We start from the raw sequence: 19320 nt of genomic DNA on the forward strand, positions 1-19320 counted from the left end.
ACAACATAAAATCAACTTGTTATATTTTTTACTCTGATCACCCAGTCGCAGAGATGAATTGCAGCCTTGAAAAACTAAGTTTCATGCAGTCATGTGAAGTTTATGTAATATAAGCCAATCCCTGTTATTATGATAGTCACTTATGTGACTGTGAATTGCACCTCCTTGTGTCCTTCCCTATACTCTTCCCACCTCCATCAGTTCAGGCAGTTGCTTTCAATAAATGAGTATCAGTAATCAGTCTTACAATAACCACAAAAGTGAGCATTTGGGTGCCTGTGTGGTTGTTTGTGGGAATGTGTATATTTGCACTAGAAATGAAATCAGCGCCGGGCATTGTTGGCTGGGAGGCCCTATCCAGGGAAGTTCGGCTGCCGAGGGCAAGTCTTATTTCAGTCAATGCCACATTGGGTGACTTGCATGCTGGTGATGAGGATGAAATGATGATGAGTACAACACAAGACCCAGTCCACGAGCAGAGAAATCTCCAACCCAGCCGGGAATCGAACCTGGCCCCGCTGCATGGGAGGCAGGCATGTTACCAATCAGCTAAGCAGGTGGACTTTGCACTAGAAAAAGAGCTGTTACTCATAATACAGTGTGAATGCTGTGCAGGGGGTTCAAGTGGAGACTCTCCTCTGAGAGGTCTGGACGGCAGCTGAGAAACTATGAAGTGCCTTTGATGACAATAAAATGTTATTAGAGTTCAATCATTTATTCAAAATATTTACAATTTGTTACTCTCCCACTCCAGCCTTGGCTGATGCTTCATTCTGCTGCATGTTGGATTCTAGCCAATGTCCGTTTAGTCAGCTCTGCATCTGCACGCCTAGGCGATTGTGTTAGTGAGCTCAGCGCCACAGCGAGTTGCTGGCTGGCCAGTGGTGGTCATGCTCAGCACAAAAATATGATCTCTCATTAGCTGTTGAAAGACAAATTCTACATGGCCCATTAGCAATGTGCCTGGTGTTGGTAGCTGTGTACTTGGTTGATCGCTTCCCTATTGCCTGGTAGGTTTACCTGGAGGCACGTGGGTGTTGAACAGGAAATAGACCCCAAGAGGCCCTATTACTGGCTTCTGCATTGAAATTCAGTGCTGGCAGCACTCTGCGATGTGGTGTTGGTGGAAAACAGTCAGATTCTCCATCAGTAGATTGTAGGCGGCAAGCAGTGTGGAGTACATCAGGTGAAGACCATTATCTCAAACACATATTCAGCTGGTTCGTAGACTGCAGCATCAAGGACATAGATTCACTACAGTATTGTTAGCATAGAATCAAGTGCTATTACTGTGAATACCATCGATACCAGTAATCAGCTGACGAGAGCTGGAATACTGTAGTATTTAAAAGGAGCTAATGTGAGGCTATGACATGAAGCTTAGTTCATAATGATAGCATGTGTCCTCCTTATTCTGCTGTGTTCACTTAACAGGCTATTAACAGTTGTATCAAGTCCCTGCTATATGTTCACTTGCTTTGTGGAGATAGAAGTACCGAATATTATTTCAGTTTTGTTTTTATTTATTACTAATTAATTTTTTAAGGACTGTATTGAAATATCCACCATTGTCTGTGCTTACCTTTTCCGCTTTGGCTGTATTATGATTGGTCAGTATGAGGGTTGTACCATCAGCATATATTACATCTTGTAGGATGAAGAACTAGATTGATCATTCACATACATTACAAGGAGAAAAGGGCCCAGGACAGAATCTTGTAGTACTCCTGTAGTAACAGGCAGGGCATTTGATGTACAATTATTTGCGTTGACAGCTTGTTTCCTATCTGAGATATACAAATTAATTAGTGGTAGTTCATTACCCTCGAGTTCATAATTTTCCAAATTTAGATATTAGAATATCATACTATATGGTGTCAGATACTTTACTCAGATTGAGAAGCCTAGCACAGGCCAAAGACTGGCTTTCAAAACGTTCCAGAACATTTGTTACCAGAGATTTTACTACATGTAGCAAGGAACAGATTAGCTTATTGTTCTCAAAGTAGCTGCATAATTGGTCATTTGTGCAGTGTTCTATGACACTTAGACTTTACGGGAATGAGGAATATTGACCTGTAACTGTCAGGATTGTTTTTATCTACCTTCTTCTAAACTAGGACGACAATTGTGGATTTCAAGGCATTAAGGAATTTTCCAACTTGAAACATGTAGTTTATAAAGAAAATCAGAGAAAACTCTATAATATCACTGATGTATTTTAGGATTTGATTTGAAAAGCCGTAAATATATTCAATATTACCTGGATTAGATACAGTTTGGTGTACAATATTCAACTGACTTGAATCCACTTAAAAGTAATGTGTCTCAAATCAGATAGGCCTTTATTGTTCAAAGTACCTTCAGAATTATGTAAAACATTCTCAGTTTTCTTGCTGCATCAATTCGGGATAAAATCTTGAGCTTTTGATGATAGCCTTCATCGTCATTGTCTGGATTGTCTTCACTGTTGCTCCTAGACCTCCCAGGTTGTACAGACTATTGAAGATCCATAAGGATATTGTTCCCTTGAGGCCTATTGTCAGTACAATTGGTTCTCCTGCCTACAAGTTGGCCAAATACCTAACAAAGTTGATGACTCCTATAGTTGGCCATTGTGAACATCACATCAAAAACTCCCGATGTTCATTGCGAAAATCAACAGATTAGAGTTGGTCCAAATGACATTTAAGTCAGCCTGGAGGTGATATCATTGTTCACAAAAGTTCCTGTGGAGGACACTTTGAAAATGTTGGTGGATCTTCCTCCTCCTGAAACTATAAAGTAGATCCAGCACATGATGATGACCACCAACTCCTTGCATGGTAGCAAAGTTTATGAAATGATGGATGGTATGGCAATGGGCTCTCCATTTTCTCCATCACTGCCTATTTTTTTATGGAGAACTTTGAGGAATGTGCATTAAATTTGGCTCCCCTCCATTCATCATTATTTTATCGTTATGTTGATGATACATTTATTGTCTAGCCACACAGTGCAAAAGCTCTTGAAAAATTCATGGAATGCATGAACAGCATACATCTGAACATCTGGTTCACTGTCGAGACGGAGAAGGAAGGAAGATTGCCATTTTTAGACATTTTAGTACAATGACAGACAGACAGGTGTCTTGGCCTCTGTTTTACCACAAGCCAATGCATACTGATTTATATCTTAATGCACAGTGTTTCCATCATCCTGTTTATTGGTATATAGAGCATAAACTGTTTCTGATGAGGAGCACTTGAAGTCCAAAATTAACCATCTGAAGTACCTGTTTTAAAAGAATGGCTATGGTGCACGAGATATAAAGGCAGCACTCTCCAAGAAAAGGAAATGTGAAAATGCTGCACACTCACAGGATGATCACAGATTGTGGTTCTTCCTTTTTGTGGTACTATATCTAGTAAAGTAGGAAGAGTCCTGGGTAGACAGGATATAAGACCAATTTTTTGTCCTCCTAAGAAAATTAAGGAGATGATGATCCCTGCTAAGGACAGTCTTGGTCTCAGAGTCCCTGGAATTGATAATATCCCCTGTGAGTGTGGAAGCTATTATATAGGTCAGACCATTCGTACTATTTCTGACCACTGTGCAGAACACCAATGGCATATTAAAAATCAGAAGCCGTCAATAGGCTATATGAGGCTACCACAGAAGCAGTAAAGACTGTCAGTTGCTCACAACGATGCCAATGGAGGCTATCGTCAAAAGCTCAAGACTTTATCTCAAATTGACAAGCAAAAAAATCAAGAATGTTTTAAATATCAGTGCCGTCGTGAAAGACTTCGTTCTCATATCTTCAGAATTATTTTCATCTGTGTTTGAGGTAGCAGATTTTCCCTGTGTCGCACAATTTATGAAGAAGTTATTTAGCACCTTGGGTGAGACTGTAGTCATTTGCTCAGTGTTCCCCTGCTACGGAGTTTACTGCCTTGCAGGGTGCCTTGCATTAATTTTCAGTGAATATATCATTGGCTGGCCTCTTTGGTACCTGCATTTCCTTCATGTAAATTTTTATTTGTGCCTTCTACCTACCTCATAACAGGATTGCCAGCTTTTGTTTTGATGTACAAGGCAAAAAGTATGTCTCTTGAGTTCTATTATGTAAGTTGTGTACCAGTCTGATGTATTTTGTTTGTTTGGTGCATAATCAGTTTTGACTCTTTTACTTGCTTGTGGACAGCCACTTGACTTTGGCTAACTTGTTCCTCAAGCAAATAACGTGATCAGTTTTTAATATTTTCAATTTCTCAACAGAAGAGGGTTGCTGTACATTTTACTAACAATGTCAGTAGGTGTCTGTAGGCCTAATGATCTGATAACGTTGGAGCTATCACACCATAATCTAATTCAAGGTTATTTCGGTAATTCTATTGTCCAAGCATGCATCTTGTCTTGCTGGATGTACACAGTAAAAATTGGCAGCTTATAAATAGATTAAAAAGCAGACCATAGTTTGAGTTTTACACCTAATGTCAAGATTAATGTTCCAATAAACACAGGCTTGAAGTTGCCATTTTTCGTCTCCAGGTAATTTGTGAAATGCTATACATTTTCAATAAATGCAGTAATGTCAGAGTGCTGATTACGGTAGACAGAGACAAGGGTAAGCTCGAAACTAGAAAAAGATACAGGTGCAATTTCAAAAACTTCCACTCATGATAACATTTCAAAGTTTAGTGTGTATTAGCTAATATTAAACATTTTATTTACAAAAATAGACACTCTTCCATGTCTAATTATAGTCCTACAGAAAGTAGTTGCTAGCTCGTATCCTTCAGGAATGTACAAGGCAGATACAGCTTGTGTGAGCCAGTGCTCATTTATACAGAAGATAAATGGCTGGTTTGTGTTTAAGAAGATGTCTATTTCATTTAATTTGTTTCTGACTGACAGCACAATTAGGTGGAAGATTAGAAATCTATTGTCAGTAGCTATTGTTAGGGAAGGCATATGATTAGGGAAGGCATATGACTGTTAGGTTTTTCACACTTAGTATTGGCAGTGTTAAGGCAGTCTAATACTGTCTGCTGCATGTACACATATACTGGAAAGGACACAAACTATGCCAGTCATTATCATGGAGAGAAAACAATTACTCAAATTGTTTTGGAGCGTGCTTGGAAAGTGTTACTGTGGTTACTTCAACTAGTAGTATAATAGTTAAGGTTTGGTTGTCAAACTTGGAAGTAAGAATACTGATGTTGTTGGCATAATACAACAATACAGACAGGTCCCACTTGACTTCATGAAAAATGAAAGACTGAAGAGGGGAGAATGTGTTATGGCATCCAGCACCAAGCAGATTTTGAAGAAATGGAAGGATGAGAGAGACTTTTTAATGGCCTAAAGGCCACCACATTCTTAGCTGGTGCATTTAAAGAATAAAGTTATGCAAAAACCATGTGTTGTCATGGGTTACATCAAGAATATGGGAAGCATAGATAGGAGTTAATCCCAGTTGCAAAGATATCGCATGGAGCAGACTGAAATACTGTATTAGAAGTTTTTCATCATTTATCAGACATGGTATGTTTCAGTGCACATGTTCTGAGTTGAACCAGATGGTGGTGGAAAACTCAGAAGGGAATTCTTATTAGTCTTAGTGAACTGTTGGGTATGTAGCTTTATTACAATGATCATCAGTTGAACACGTACCTCAAACACCAGAAGCAATTTGTTTCATAGCCAGGCACTTTCTACATTTTTTGCCAAGTACAGTGAAGAAAAGACCAATAAGGTCGTATGGAATATGAAAGGAAGTATTGGAAGAGACATTGTAATTGGTATATAGAATTGTGAAGTTCATTTGTATGAAGCACCGTGTTTTAAAATATTTTACACAGTTAGCAGTTTTTTAGTTCTATGAAAATAAGATATTGCTTGCTTCTTTATAATGTTCTATTCAGTACTTATCCATTTTAATTTTGGATCATAGATTAAAACTCCTGCAAAGAAATGTTTCCGTAACTGAACAAGGCATGTGGTGTGACTGTGTGAGCCTGCACAAAGGACTATTAGCCACTGACAGAGTTGCATGCATGTGTAATACCTACATAAGGGATTAAGCAACAAAAATTCACAGTTAATACTGAGTAATGCACTAGCACAGTAACTTGCTCACAGATGATACACGTGTAATATTGCTGCATACATAAACACACCAGCACTGACTAACAATAACCATCTTTTTTCAATAACTTTTTACGTTGGTAAATTTTACTAAAAATATGTGTACACATTTACTATTGTTATTAATAATATGCCCATAACACCTTGGAAAAGGGGCTTCTGTCTTCACATGCTTGGTAACTGTCCTCCGCACAGATGTGCTGCCACGAAGTTCACTTTTTCGTATTTTCAAAAAAGTATGAGAAAACCAAAGTATGACTCTCATGGTTCAAAGAAGTGTGAGACTAGCCAAGACATTATGAGTTACTGAAAATAGTCCAAAACAACAAGAAAGAGAGAAATCCAGATAACAGTAGAGTTGTCAATACAGCTTACAGTAAACTCATTGATGAACTTGCTGTGAAGTGGCCTTGCTGTGGCTGGTTGTGTACTTAAATAGCGAGAGGTACTGCCAGCCTCACATCCTCTGGCATTGGCATGCAGTGATATCATTGAGAATAGTTCACACTTCTGTTGGCACTAATTGACTCTGGTGTAGTTTGTCTGACCATCAGCATATTCATTTTCTTGTCTATAGCTGCAGGAGATACAAATAAAAAATCCGTGTAATGGCTAGCTCATCTTAGCTTGCACAGATATCAAGGTGTTTCCTTTGTGTTCTCACATCACCTGCAAGGACAGCAATTAAAATTTCATTAATTATACAAATTTTCATAAATGAAGAACTTAATTTGTGACACTGTATGCTTTTCCTTACGTCCACAAATTTTCTTGAATGTTCTTTACTCCTAACATTTATTTATTTATTTCTTGTTCCGTAGACCCAGTTAGTGAGTCAATCACAAGGATATCGAACGTGTCAAATTGTACAGGTTTCAATTTAAACTTACAATAAATACAAGGGCAATTCAATGGAAAATTGTACATAGTTTAAGTAAGACATACTATAAATAAAGTAACAGATACAATGTCAGCTAGATAACATAACTACCATTTGACAAAAAAGGAGTTTCAAATAAAGGTTAAAGATAAGAGCACAAAGTTAAATCAGATATTAGACCTACAAGAGTAAATACATGTACAGCCAATCTGTTGTTACAAAAAGTGCGCTAATGCCCAAATGCACAATAAAATCAATTGAACTACTTCTAGACACAATAAGTTTAGTGATGGTATACATTTTCTTTCAGGTATTCATCCACAGTATAATAAGATTTCTCTGTCTTTGAGAACTTGTTTAAATTTTGGCAGTTCTGTATGAACACATTTGATATGTAGTGGTAGAGCATTGAACAGCTTAATGCTGGAGTAGTAAACTCCTTTTTGTACCAGAGTGAGACGTTTCATTTCTAAATGTAGATTGTTTTTGTTTCTGGTGTTATAACCATGGAATTTACTGTTGTCTTGGTAGATGGAATAATTTTTGCACACAAAGGTCAGCAAGGAAAAAATATACTGTGAGGCAGTTGTTAGGATACCTATCTTCCGAAACAAGTGCCTGCAAGAGTGTCTTTGATGGACCCCACACATTATTCTGATTGCTTTTTTTTGGATGGTGAAAACTTTTTTTGCAAGTGGTTGGTTCCCCCAGAATATGATAGCATATGACATCAATGAGTGGAAGTAGCCAAAGTAGGCAACCTTAATAGTGTCAACTTCAGCCACTGAAGAAATTACCCGTAATGCAAATGTTGCCGAGCTAAGTTTTTTACATAGATGAAGAATGTGAACTGACCAATTACATTTACTGTCTATGTAAGCACCCAGGAATTTTGTGTCTTCAACTTTCTGTATTGGTTGATCTCTACATTTTATGTTAATTTCATCGGGATTACTTTGTGATGTATGGAACCTCATATAATGAGTTTTATCTGCATTGAGCGAGAGACCATTTGAGGAGAACCAATTTAAGATGTCATTAAAAACAGTATTTGTAGTTTTTTCAAGATCATGATCAATCAAATCGTCAATTAGAATTGTGGTATCATCGGCAAACAGGGTAAATTTGCTGTTTGTCTCAGAACAAAGAGGAAGATCATTAATAAAGATGAGGAAAAGCAGTGGGCCCAAAACGGAGCCTTGAGGCACACCACACGTTATCGTGCCCCATTCAGATGAGGCAGGTTCTCCAGAAGAGCCATTTAGCATTACAGTCTGCTTCCGATCCTGTAGATATGATTGTAGCCACAAGCCAACAGTACCACCTAAACCATAGTATTCTGCCTTTTTCCAAAGAATTTGGTGGTTTACACAGTCAAAGGCTTTCGTAAGATCACAAAAAATACCCACTGGAGACATTTTTTTGTTAATGGCTTCCAAAACTTGGTTGCTGAAAGAGAATATTGCCTGTTCAGTACAAAGACCGGCACGAAACCCAAACTGATTTTTGCTTAAGATACTGTGGAAGTTGAGATGGTCTACAATCCTCCTGTGCATGAGTTTTTCTAGAATTTTCGAGAAGGTAGTTAATAGGGATATTGGGTGATAGTTTGTAACAATGCTTTTATCCCCTTTTTTAAATAGAGGAATCACTACAGCCAACTTAAGTCTGTCAGGGACAATCCCATCTTGTAGGGATGCATTGTATATGTTGCATAAGACGGGGCTAACAAATTTATAACAGTGTTTCAGTATTTTACTAGAAATATTGTCCACACCAGCAGAATTTTTATTTTTTAATGATCTAATTACTCTTATGACTTCGCTTACAGTAACTGGAGGTAAGGATAACTGTGGGATTCTGTTGCTAATAGCTTTCTGTAGGAGGGACAATGATTCTTCCATAGAACCATTACAGCCTGTCTTCTCTGCTGCTCTCAAAAAGTGGTTATTAAATATTTCTGCAACCAACTCAGGTTTCTTTATGATACTGTCCCCTGTATTAATCTCTACCTGAAACATGTTTCCTGTTGTCCTGCCAGTTTCCCTCTTTATTACATTCCATATAGTTTTAATTTTATTTTCTGAGCTTTCAATTTCTGATTTTATGCACATACTTTTAGATTTATTTATAACCTTCTTGAGAATGCTACAGTAAAGTTTGTAGTGTTGTCGTTTCTTTGGATCATTACAAGTCCTGAGAGAACTGTATAACATCCTCTTTGTTCTACAAGATGTTATTATCCCTGTAGTGATCCAAGACTTCTTGGCATTGCCTATATGACTATTTCTAACTACTTTTTTGGGAAAGATGGACTCAAATACAGACATGAATTCATTTAAAAATGAATTGTACTTTTTATTTACATCTGTTTCCCTATAAACTCGGCTCCAGTCTATCTCTTTTAGGCTATCATTGAATTTTTTAAGGCCCTGTTCATTTATTATTCTAAAAGATTTCCAAGAATGCTCGGAACTGTTGCACACACTGATGTAATTGAGCCTAAGCAATTGACCACCATGATCAGAAAGGCCAAGGATTGGATGTACAGTGATCTCATTGCATTTAGACTTATCTATAAATATATTATCTATCAGACTTTTACTGTTAACAGTAATCCTAGTTGGGAAATCTACTATTGCCATCAGATTATAAGACTCCATTAAATGTACCAAATCAGCTTTACTATTGCTCTCATTTAGGAAATCAACATTAAAGTCACCAGTAATTATCAAGTTCTTTGACTTTGAGTACAGTATGGATAATAAAGAATCTAAGTGCTTAAGAAATACATTCAAATTCCCTGAGGGAGATCTATACAGTGCTAACACTACAGCCGTGAAGTCATTTACAGTAATCTCAACACCACATACTTCATTTTGTTGCTCTATACAATGGCTCTTTAAATCTAATGCATTGTAAGATATGTTGTTTTTTACATAAATTACCACTCCACCTTTTTCCATGATGGTTCTAGAGTAATGCGTTGCCTGACAGTAACCACTTAGTTTATTCAGCTGACAGAGATTGTGATGTCATGTAGTTGTTTGGACACTAAAACAGCTACTAGGAAATAGCTACTAGCCAGCAAGAATAGCATATTGCTGCTTTCCTCTAGAATTGTGAAAAACAGTTGATTCACCATTACTTGTTTCTATGGGTAGATGTGTGCCTGGCCTTTCCATCTGGTTCTCAGCTACCATTTTCTGCCAGGCATCAGTTACACATAGTGGTCTTGCTGAGATATGTGTGTGTTTATTGCTCTCACTGTTTCTCTGTGTAGCTGTTGTGTATTACAGAAAAATTGACCCATTACTTAATTAGGGGATTGAACTGTGGTGCTGTGCTGCAGACATACACCTGAATAGAAGAGCAGTTACCTTAATTCATGTCCACCCCCGGTAGCTGAGTGGTCAGCGCGACGGACTGTCAATCCTAAGGGCCCAGATTCGATTCCCGGCTGGGTTGGAGATTTTCTCCACTCAGGGACTGGGTGTTGTGTTGTCCTAATCATCATCATTTCATCCCTATCGATGCGCAAGTCACTGAAGTGGCGTCAAATCGAGAAACTTGCACCACGCGAGCGGTCTCCCTGACGGGAGGCTCTCGTCACACGCCATTATTATTATTTTAGTTTAATTCATGACTAAGATCCAGTGAGTCCTACCATGAATTCGTTGGCCAACATACTTATTTGATAATATTTTCCTTATATCTGTATAAACTCTAATATTTTTTGTGCGTAACCAAAATAAAGTATGCAGGCGCAGAGATAGTCATAATTATGACGAAATTAAATATAACTGACCATAGTCCATACATTAATGGGCAGATATGGATCAACAAGCTGCCACATACTTTGTAAACTTGTGGAGCAAAGCTTTCCTAGTCAATAAGTGTTTGTATTCAATCAGTGAAGTCAAAGATGAAGGAGCTCTGTTGCAACATGTAACATATTAAGATAAATGTATGTACCACCACAGTATGTACATATTATTTTCATTTATTGAAGTTACATTATTGAATTACTCTCAGTATGAAGTGTGCAAAAGTCATCAGCTTCATGGCTCTGTGCAAAAAAAACATAAATAAATAAATAAATGTCACCCACTCATGTCATACCCTGTCCTGTTTCCAGTAGGAAGAGTTTTGTTAAGCATAAGAACTGTGAATACAGCGGCACACAATTAGAACTCACAGAGACAGGGACAGAATTCAGCAGAAGGACATACATAATGTGGTTGAATAGAAACTGTATCCAGTGTCAAAGGTTCTTATGGGAGAATCCTGCTAGAAACAACACAAGTCAGACTGAGAGAAGTGATGGCATGTTTAGCTGTATTCTTCCACCACAGGTCATGTGATTTAGCCTACCGTATGCACTACAGGTTGGAGACTGCAGTGTGTACACTACAGTATTGCCTCCATGCTGCAATACGGTGCAGAAGAATACCCTGAAATTTAGTCAATGTTTATTTCTGTTGTCAAGAAACTCACTTTTATATAGAACTTGTACAGTTTAATTGGAAAGTAACTGCTGTTTTTTTTATTTTATTTGAAAAGGGGGGGGGGGGGGGGACTTCTATGAGTATAGGATAGATGCAAATTAACTGCTGCATTAAAGTGAAAAATGGAAAAGCTTCATTGATATTCTAGAGATAAAGTTATTATTGATGTTAATGAGACTCATTCAGTGTATAAATGGGGATATGGTAATTGGTTCAGTGAAGACATTTTTGGCTTACAGTGTATTCTGGCATATTCTTTATCACTGAGGAAGAATGTGTGAGTGTGTGTGTCTTGTATACATGTGTCTACAGAAACTTTTTATTTTGTAGGAAGCAATTGTATGGCTCACATCTGACTTGCTGTGTATTTACTTCCAGGAACTAAATGTAATCATCAAAAAAGCAGAACAGATCTTCCATTTGTTTGGAATCTGTAGTAAATATGAGACTGAAAGAGAGAAAGTTATTCCCTTTGGGAGTGATTTCTTACCACCTAGTGAAGGTGATGATCTCAAGACACTGGAGAAACAAGATATCAGTGATCCATTACTAGAGGTATTGAATAAATTCATGATCTTTAAATCAAATTTTTGTCAGTAATAACTCCATTAATCTTCCTGGAATTATAAGTTGCAATTTAGCATCTGAGGGGGGGGGGGGGGGGGGGAGGGGGAGAGATATAACCATTTAAGTACATTTCTCCTATGTTGAATTTGTCGAATTTAATCTATTTAGTAACTTCCATTAATTGTCTATATGTGTACTAAACCTACCATTTTCTCAGTTTTCTGCTTCGATATCATTTTCTTGTGACATAAATATCACCCAACTAGCCCTGAGTAGGCACATCATTATAATCTGCACTCCTTCACTTTACCTACTACTAAGGAACCCTCCTATCTCCAGTAAGCAGTTTTGCAGATGAGATACAATTGTTACTACTGCCTTGTTTTTGCCCCATGTTGTATGTCTCCAAGTGTAATGTAAGAATATTAGTGTTTAAAAGATGTTTGTTTCAAATAGTTGTGTGCCCCACTGTGACTGTAATGCACCATTTCAACATCATTAACCAGAATATCTGATCTATGTACAAATGGATCTTGTTCTGTTGACTGCCTCAGAAATGCAGTATTATTCTGAACCTTGTAATGGACATGGCTTTACTGCAGTTTAGTGGCTTAATGTGGAGTATTTATCAAAAGGCTTCTGTCAGCTTTTCAAAGGCATCACATTTAAAATACAAGTATACCCCATAGTCATATATTAACAACAGGCACTGAACTATTAAGGTCTACTGAAGCATTTGGGCGCATTGTGAGTCTCATATTATGAATTTATTAAACATATGTCATTGACGTACTCTTGCACCATTATCTTTTCATGTCTCCTAAGATATACAGATTGATCATTGTAGTCATTCTATTGTTGAACACAATACTGTCTTGGTTAACCAACATTCGTAGTCCATTGTCAATAACCTATTGGCTGTCTTATGGCCACTTTACTTGCTTCTTATAACAGGTAATGTATCTCAATCAATATTGGCATTTCAAATTACATGGTCTATATGTTACTGAACTCTTCCTTGACTTCCATCCCACAAATTATTTATTATCATTCTCAAATATTTGAACAACTGTTTGTTTGATTTTGAAGATGAAACTATCTTCTGCAATGCAACCATCGTAAACCTCTTCATGGTTTTTTCTGGGGGACCTAAAGTCCCACTAGTAACAAAATATTAATGGGTGACATTCTTCACTCCTTTCTTTTTCCTTTCATCTTCTAAATTCAAAGCTGCTTTTTTTAGATTTTAACAGTCAGTTACCTCATGGCTGCTACCATGCTTCTGACCACATTAAGCCCACTGCTGTCTGTTTTTGTATAACTGGACTCATGCCACATTTCTTAAGGCTGTACTTCATGATGTGACTTTTGGGACACAATGTGTGAGTGAGTATGCAAACAGTGGTAACCCCTCAAGCAGTGGTAACCCCTCTTCAACAACTGGAATCCCATACATGCTAAGATTCTTCTCTCTTAAAGCCATAGACTTCTTGATTTTGTGGGAAAGGGATCTAATCTGCTGCAGAGATTCTCAGTAAGAATATGAGCAGTAGGTCGTTGAGAATGCTTTTTCAATAATGAAATTTCATTGATGAAATGGTCAAGCATTTCTTTCAGGCTGTTTTGTATCAACATAAACTAGTAGCACTTCAAAACAAGGGTACGGTAAACATTCCCATTATCTCCTAATGTTGGGATGGGTGGTATCTGTTTATCAGCTGGTGCACCAAGTGTATGCCATTATAAAGCTGTGTCCAGAAACAATGTTAATGTTACCTAAAGTAATTTTACATCATGAAAATGACCTGTTATAGACAATATAACAACTAAATTTCTTCTCTAGTAAAATTAGCCCACAATTTCACACCACGATTTTAATTTATTTGAGCAGTATCAGTTTCAGATGTGCCTGAAGTACCTTGTAAGCGCCACATGTTGCAGCACATCACTCTACCACAGGCAAAACATACTTTCTCGAGGCAAGCTAAACTCCATGAACTGATCTGTCAGTTTTTCCCCATTATGTTATACTGACATAACAGCCACTAGCTAGCAATTAGAATTTAGTGACTATACTCTGTTCATTATAAGAATAAACCTGATGTAAACGTTATGCCATTTATTCTTCCACGTTTGCTTGAATCTCCTTGGATTTCATTTCACGTGGAGTGGAAGCCAAGCTGTGACCAGCACAGTCAAGTACGATCATAAGGATATGTTTTATGCTGTATTACATGCACATAGACTGAGCAAAAATGTGGGACACCAGCTTTACAAGCGCATTAAACTTGGACAGTTCTGTCCAGCCAGCAGTCCAACTAACCTGCAAATAAAGAGGATTTGGTTTTTCATTTTTGTCTTAAAAAATTAAATTGTTGTATTTTCTTAATTTCAACAGCTTTTATGAACAGTATTTCATAAAACGTCGATAAGTAAGAATTTGTATTTGAAATGAAAACAGGAATTTCACATCCAGTGTGTAGTTAGAAACAAGAAAATGTGCATTATTCATAAAAAATGATGAGGAGTTTTATAATTACAAGATTTAGGTACTTCAAATTGAGTGAGAAAAAAAATGATGCCAAGGAGATTTGAACTGATGAACCATTATCTGTGTGTGGTTAACACTTCTTTATGGTACCGACTGCTCTACACGAACAATGTGGGTTTGTAAATCAACTGCGTTACATACAGTCTCTGGGAAAACTCCAAGCCAATTATCTCCATAAATTTATTAAAAATGATAAGAACAGCCTGTTTCTCGGCACTTTTTAAACACATTCCACATGCTTGTTTCACTACAGAACAGAAAGAAGCCTCAGCCATTTTCATACTGTACATTAACAGCACAACATTCAGAGCACAATGCTGCAGAGGCTGTGACTGTACATGATTTTTGAAAAAAAACTACGTAGCTAAAGCTAAAACTTCAAGATATTCAAGTGTATTAATAGCCATCAAAATTTTTCTTAAAGTTTCATTTAACATAACTTAGTAATAATATATCTAATACATAGGTGGGACCTACTTCCAAGAGCGTAACAACACCAATGTACGTGTGCTATGGCTTCTGACCAATGATCACATTTGTGTTTGTTTTCATCAGGTTTATTCTTATGATGAACGGATTATACCAGAATGAATAGGCAGCTTCCAACATTCTATTGCCAAGAAACTGCAGAACATAATGACAGGCACTTCAATATTTTTTTTAATTTTTTGTGTCTTCTTTATCCTTCCTTTCACTACCAATGCTCACAAATTTTGAAAATGGCTACTGAATTGTGTTGCCCTTCTTCATCTCTTCTTTTTGCCTTTTTAAAAATATTATTCCGTTTTGCTAGAGTCTCTCAATCTTTTCATTCTTGAGCAATTTTCGTTTTCCATTTCAAATTTTATCTTCCTAGTTTCTACATTTTTATTCCATTATATTTAGCTCTCATTTCTGACATATAATCTCACAATAGCTAATTTTTTAGGACTACTCAGTAATTTGATTTATGGCTGTAAATCCATTGTTACTTTGTAATCATTCACTGAAGTGTGGATCTCTCCTAATTCAGAATTTGGCATGGCTTTTCCTTCCTTTCAGTACCTACACTTATAGTTTTCCTTTCTGCCACATTTAACTGAATCATAAATATTTTTTTTAAAACTAGCAGTTGTCTTTAATTTTGTGTGTTTGTCAGCTCTGTTTTATATCTCACACAGTTACTTCATTTAAGTTCATTATACTACTACTTTGTTTCTTTTCCTGTGAAAAAAATACATAGTATGTGCACTTGCCTTAAACGAATCTTTCCTGATATATTATTTGCTTTACATTTATACAGGAGATACTTACATACCAGAAGCTTGAAAACTTTTGGAGGAAGTACAATCATGTTTTCCTTGAATCTGCTGCTCTGAAGCTACATCATGAAGCCTTGACAATTGAGAATCAACAGCTTAAAACAACATTACGCCATTATTTGTCAGTAATGTCCAGGGGGAATGATCCTGAAAATGTGAAAATACGTTTAATGGGGGCACGTCCAAGTACAACACGTGCTATAAGAAAGCACATTACACTGATGAAAGGATATGACAAAATCTCTTCCAAAAGACGCCCAGTAACTTGCATAGAAGCTAATGGAAGTATAGCAGTGAAACATATGTTGCGATCAAAATTTGTGTAATATTTGTAATTTAGTGCTGGTATTAACATTTCCTTTTTTTATATTGTAGAGTGTAAACAGAAGAAATAGTGACAACTTCCTATGTTGTGGTGACTTATACGAAGCTAAATATTTCTGTCTTTCATATTGCAGTGTTGCAGTGTTGCTCACATGTCAGTATCCTAAATGTCAGCTACTTTAGTTTGCTTTTTGTTGCACCTTTTCTTTAGTTTCTCTCATAACTCATACAAAAAAAAACTTTTCTTTGTGAAACCTGAAGATTCTGTAACCTTTTTGTATTGCTATTGGCCAATTCTATGATTTTGTCTTGTTATTATAGTTAGATAGTTAGTGGCTTTCATCACTCTTTGCCTCACGATTAAACAGTCTTTTGCTGTGTAACAGAGGATTAAGTTGTCATATCTGTGTTTTCTATTGTCTGGCCTGTTGTTTCAGTGTATTTTTACTTTACCTAATGATTTTTTGTTATGAGGAGCTACTGAAATAATGACTGCTTTTTTTCTAAAAAAGTTGAAAGTTCAATGGCTCTATTGGTGCTGTCATTTGCTGGTTGTCTTCACATTGAGTCTGAAGTCTGTTATTTTACCTCTCTTCAGGTCTGGAAGAGAAGGTCAAGGAGAAGTTGTGCTTGTAAAAGATGTTGATATTTTGTAGGACTGAAAAGAATATATCTGTACCATAGCCCCATGTCATAGAGATGTTATCAGTAGATTAGAATTGGAGAAGTTATGGAATTTTGTGTGGATAATTGCTAGATGGCCAATAAATGTGTTCACATAGGAAGATACCACACTGGCTTTCATATCTATGTCACAGATTTATTTGTACGCCTGACATCCAAAGGGGAAGTAACATTGTTTAAGAATTTGATGTCATGAATTTAGAAGGGCCATGCATAAAGGACAATGGTGGACAGGAAAGTGTATTCTACAGAGGCAACCAGCAAGCAGGGAGATAGATAGTAATGGAATGAGAACATTGAAGAGATATTGATGCAATTATGAGCTGTGTTCAAAAACAAACTGAACTTTTGAAATAGTGCATGAATCAGCAAGTGGAACACTCTCCCTTGTCAAAAAACAGAGGGACAGAGTCAATGCTACCTCACCTGCGAATTCATAGTCTCACTGTTGATAGCTCTGACTTTGGTCATCTTTGGTGGCACTAGTGTTCAGTGTGTGTGTGTTATCTTTCCTGCTTCAGTCCAAGAACCGAAGTTTTAAATTTGCATGTACGCCACCTGTCCGTTGCAGTTTGCCTTGAAAATGGAGGGGTGTTCTCCCGACGAAATATCAGTGGTCGCTGAAAGTGTTAGCTGGCTAAATTCCCGGAATTTTTTTGAAAATGGAAACTTACTTGTTCCTTGTCATTAAAGTGTATTGTGGAACTGAGCCATAAGACATGTAAGTAAGACCATCCCTCACACAAGTACTGTTAACCCTCAAGAAATTACATGCAAACCAGACCTTGTTGATTTTCTCAACTATAATGTTGCTTATAGATGGCACATGATATCCTCACAAATTTCTTCAATATCTGAGTTATCTTGGTAATAAACACACCAGATGAAGGCATGTTAGCTGCCGTAGGTTATTGTATGTGCCCTACGAGAAAATGTATGAACAAATATATGTATCATGTAGGGTGTGGCTATCACACTAACATGCCTATTTTTAAAAAAAATTATGTGTTAAATTTTCTCTAAAAGTATATTAGAATTAGAATTTTAAAATAAAAATAAAAGAATTAGTTGAGTATCACTGGAAACAATTACTTGCATCTGGTAATGACTTAATGTACTACAACTTTGGCTGGTGTATGCTGTCAGTAGATGTGCCTCTTTTGAATTAGTTCTTCTGTCTTTTTCTTGCTTTTGGTGTATGTTCTGATATTAATCTTCTTGGATGTATCATCTTCCATCACATTCATCTCAGTTTTCTTAACAATCCAGTATATTTCTCTGTTCCTATTATGATATTTTGTATTCCATATCAGTCAAAGGCAAGGCTTGCTTTCAGATTTTTTGTGAATTCTTCTGTGAATCTTCAGGACATATAAAATTCACTACCAAAAGAAAAACATGAATTTGCCTGAAATAAAACCTTAAGGCTGAATGAAGTCTAGGTACACCCAGTGGTAGTCTTGTTCTTCTTTTCTCTCTCCTTTCCCATCCTCTGATCAAACTGTGCTCGCAGGTATTGCTTCCACACAGACAATGAAGAATTCCCCAAGCTTTATACTGTTCACACAGACGTGCACACTGTAGAATGAGGACACTGTGTCCATCTTGTAATAAAATTATTTTATTGGTTTTCTTAGCCTTAGGGCACATAAATAATAACATGGCTGATGTTGACTTCTACACCTACGTTCATGTACTTGAATATGTTAATAGTAACGAATCAATTGAACATGCCAGTTTGCTACTTGCAGATCATGTCTCCAGATATTTATCTGCAACTAGTATATTTCTAGATTACCTACTCCAGTACGTACCATAATTTTTTACTTTTATTCACTTTAAGAAGGCTTTTTCTCACAAAAAATTATGTTTTTCCTATTTTAAACCTTATATTTGTGGTTTGGCCAACAGCCTTACTGGCGTGGTAGCACAGGTTCTTGTCAGATCATAAAAGTTAAGCACTGTCGGGCTTAGCTCACACTTGAATGGGTCACCACGTAGGTCTGCCAAGTGCTGTTGGTAAGTGAGGCCAATTGAGGAGCTACTTGATAGGAAGTAGTGACACTGGCAATGAAACCTTACAACAACCGGAAGTGTGCTGACCATATGCCCCTCCATATCCGCATCCGTGGATGCCTAAGCGCTGAGAATGACACAGCGGCCGTTCAACACCATTGGGCCTTCGACGCTGGTTCGGATGGTGTTTGTTTTATATTTGTGGTTTAAGGGTTACCAACTTTATGTTATTATGTAGTTAACTTTAGCATTCCATTCCAACAATGAGAGCAAAAATATATTCACTTTGTGAGCACATTTCATGGCCTCTTCAGTTGAGTTAATCACATTCAAGTGCTTACAAGTATGGAAGTT

General features: G+C 37.0%; 1 protein-coding gene across 1 annotated transcript in view; it reads left to right on the forward strand.

Moving 5' to 3' along the window:
• The window catches only part of LOC126468959 (dynein regulatory complex subunit 2-like), a 55336-nt gene extending 38912 nt beyond the window's left edge, over positions 1–16424 (forward strand). The window contains exons 8-9 of the mRNA XM_050096593.1: positions 11902–12078; positions 15924–16424. Of these exons, the coding sequence (XP_049952550.1) occupies positions 11902–12078; positions 15924–16268 (522 nt within the window). The 3' untranslated portion in view covers positions 16269–16424. The remainder of the gene's footprint in view (positions 1–11901; positions 12079–15923) is intronic.
• Positions 16425–19320: the final 2896 nt, after the last annotated feature.

This window comes from Schistocerca serialis, chromosome 1 (assembly GCF_023864345.2).
Source record: "Schistocerca serialis cubense isolate TAMUIC-IGC-003099 chromosome 1, iqSchSeri2.2, whole genome shotgun sequence".
Classification (NCBI taxonomy): Eukaryota; Metazoa; Arthropoda; class Insecta; order Orthoptera; family Acrididae; genus Schistocerca; species Schistocerca serialis.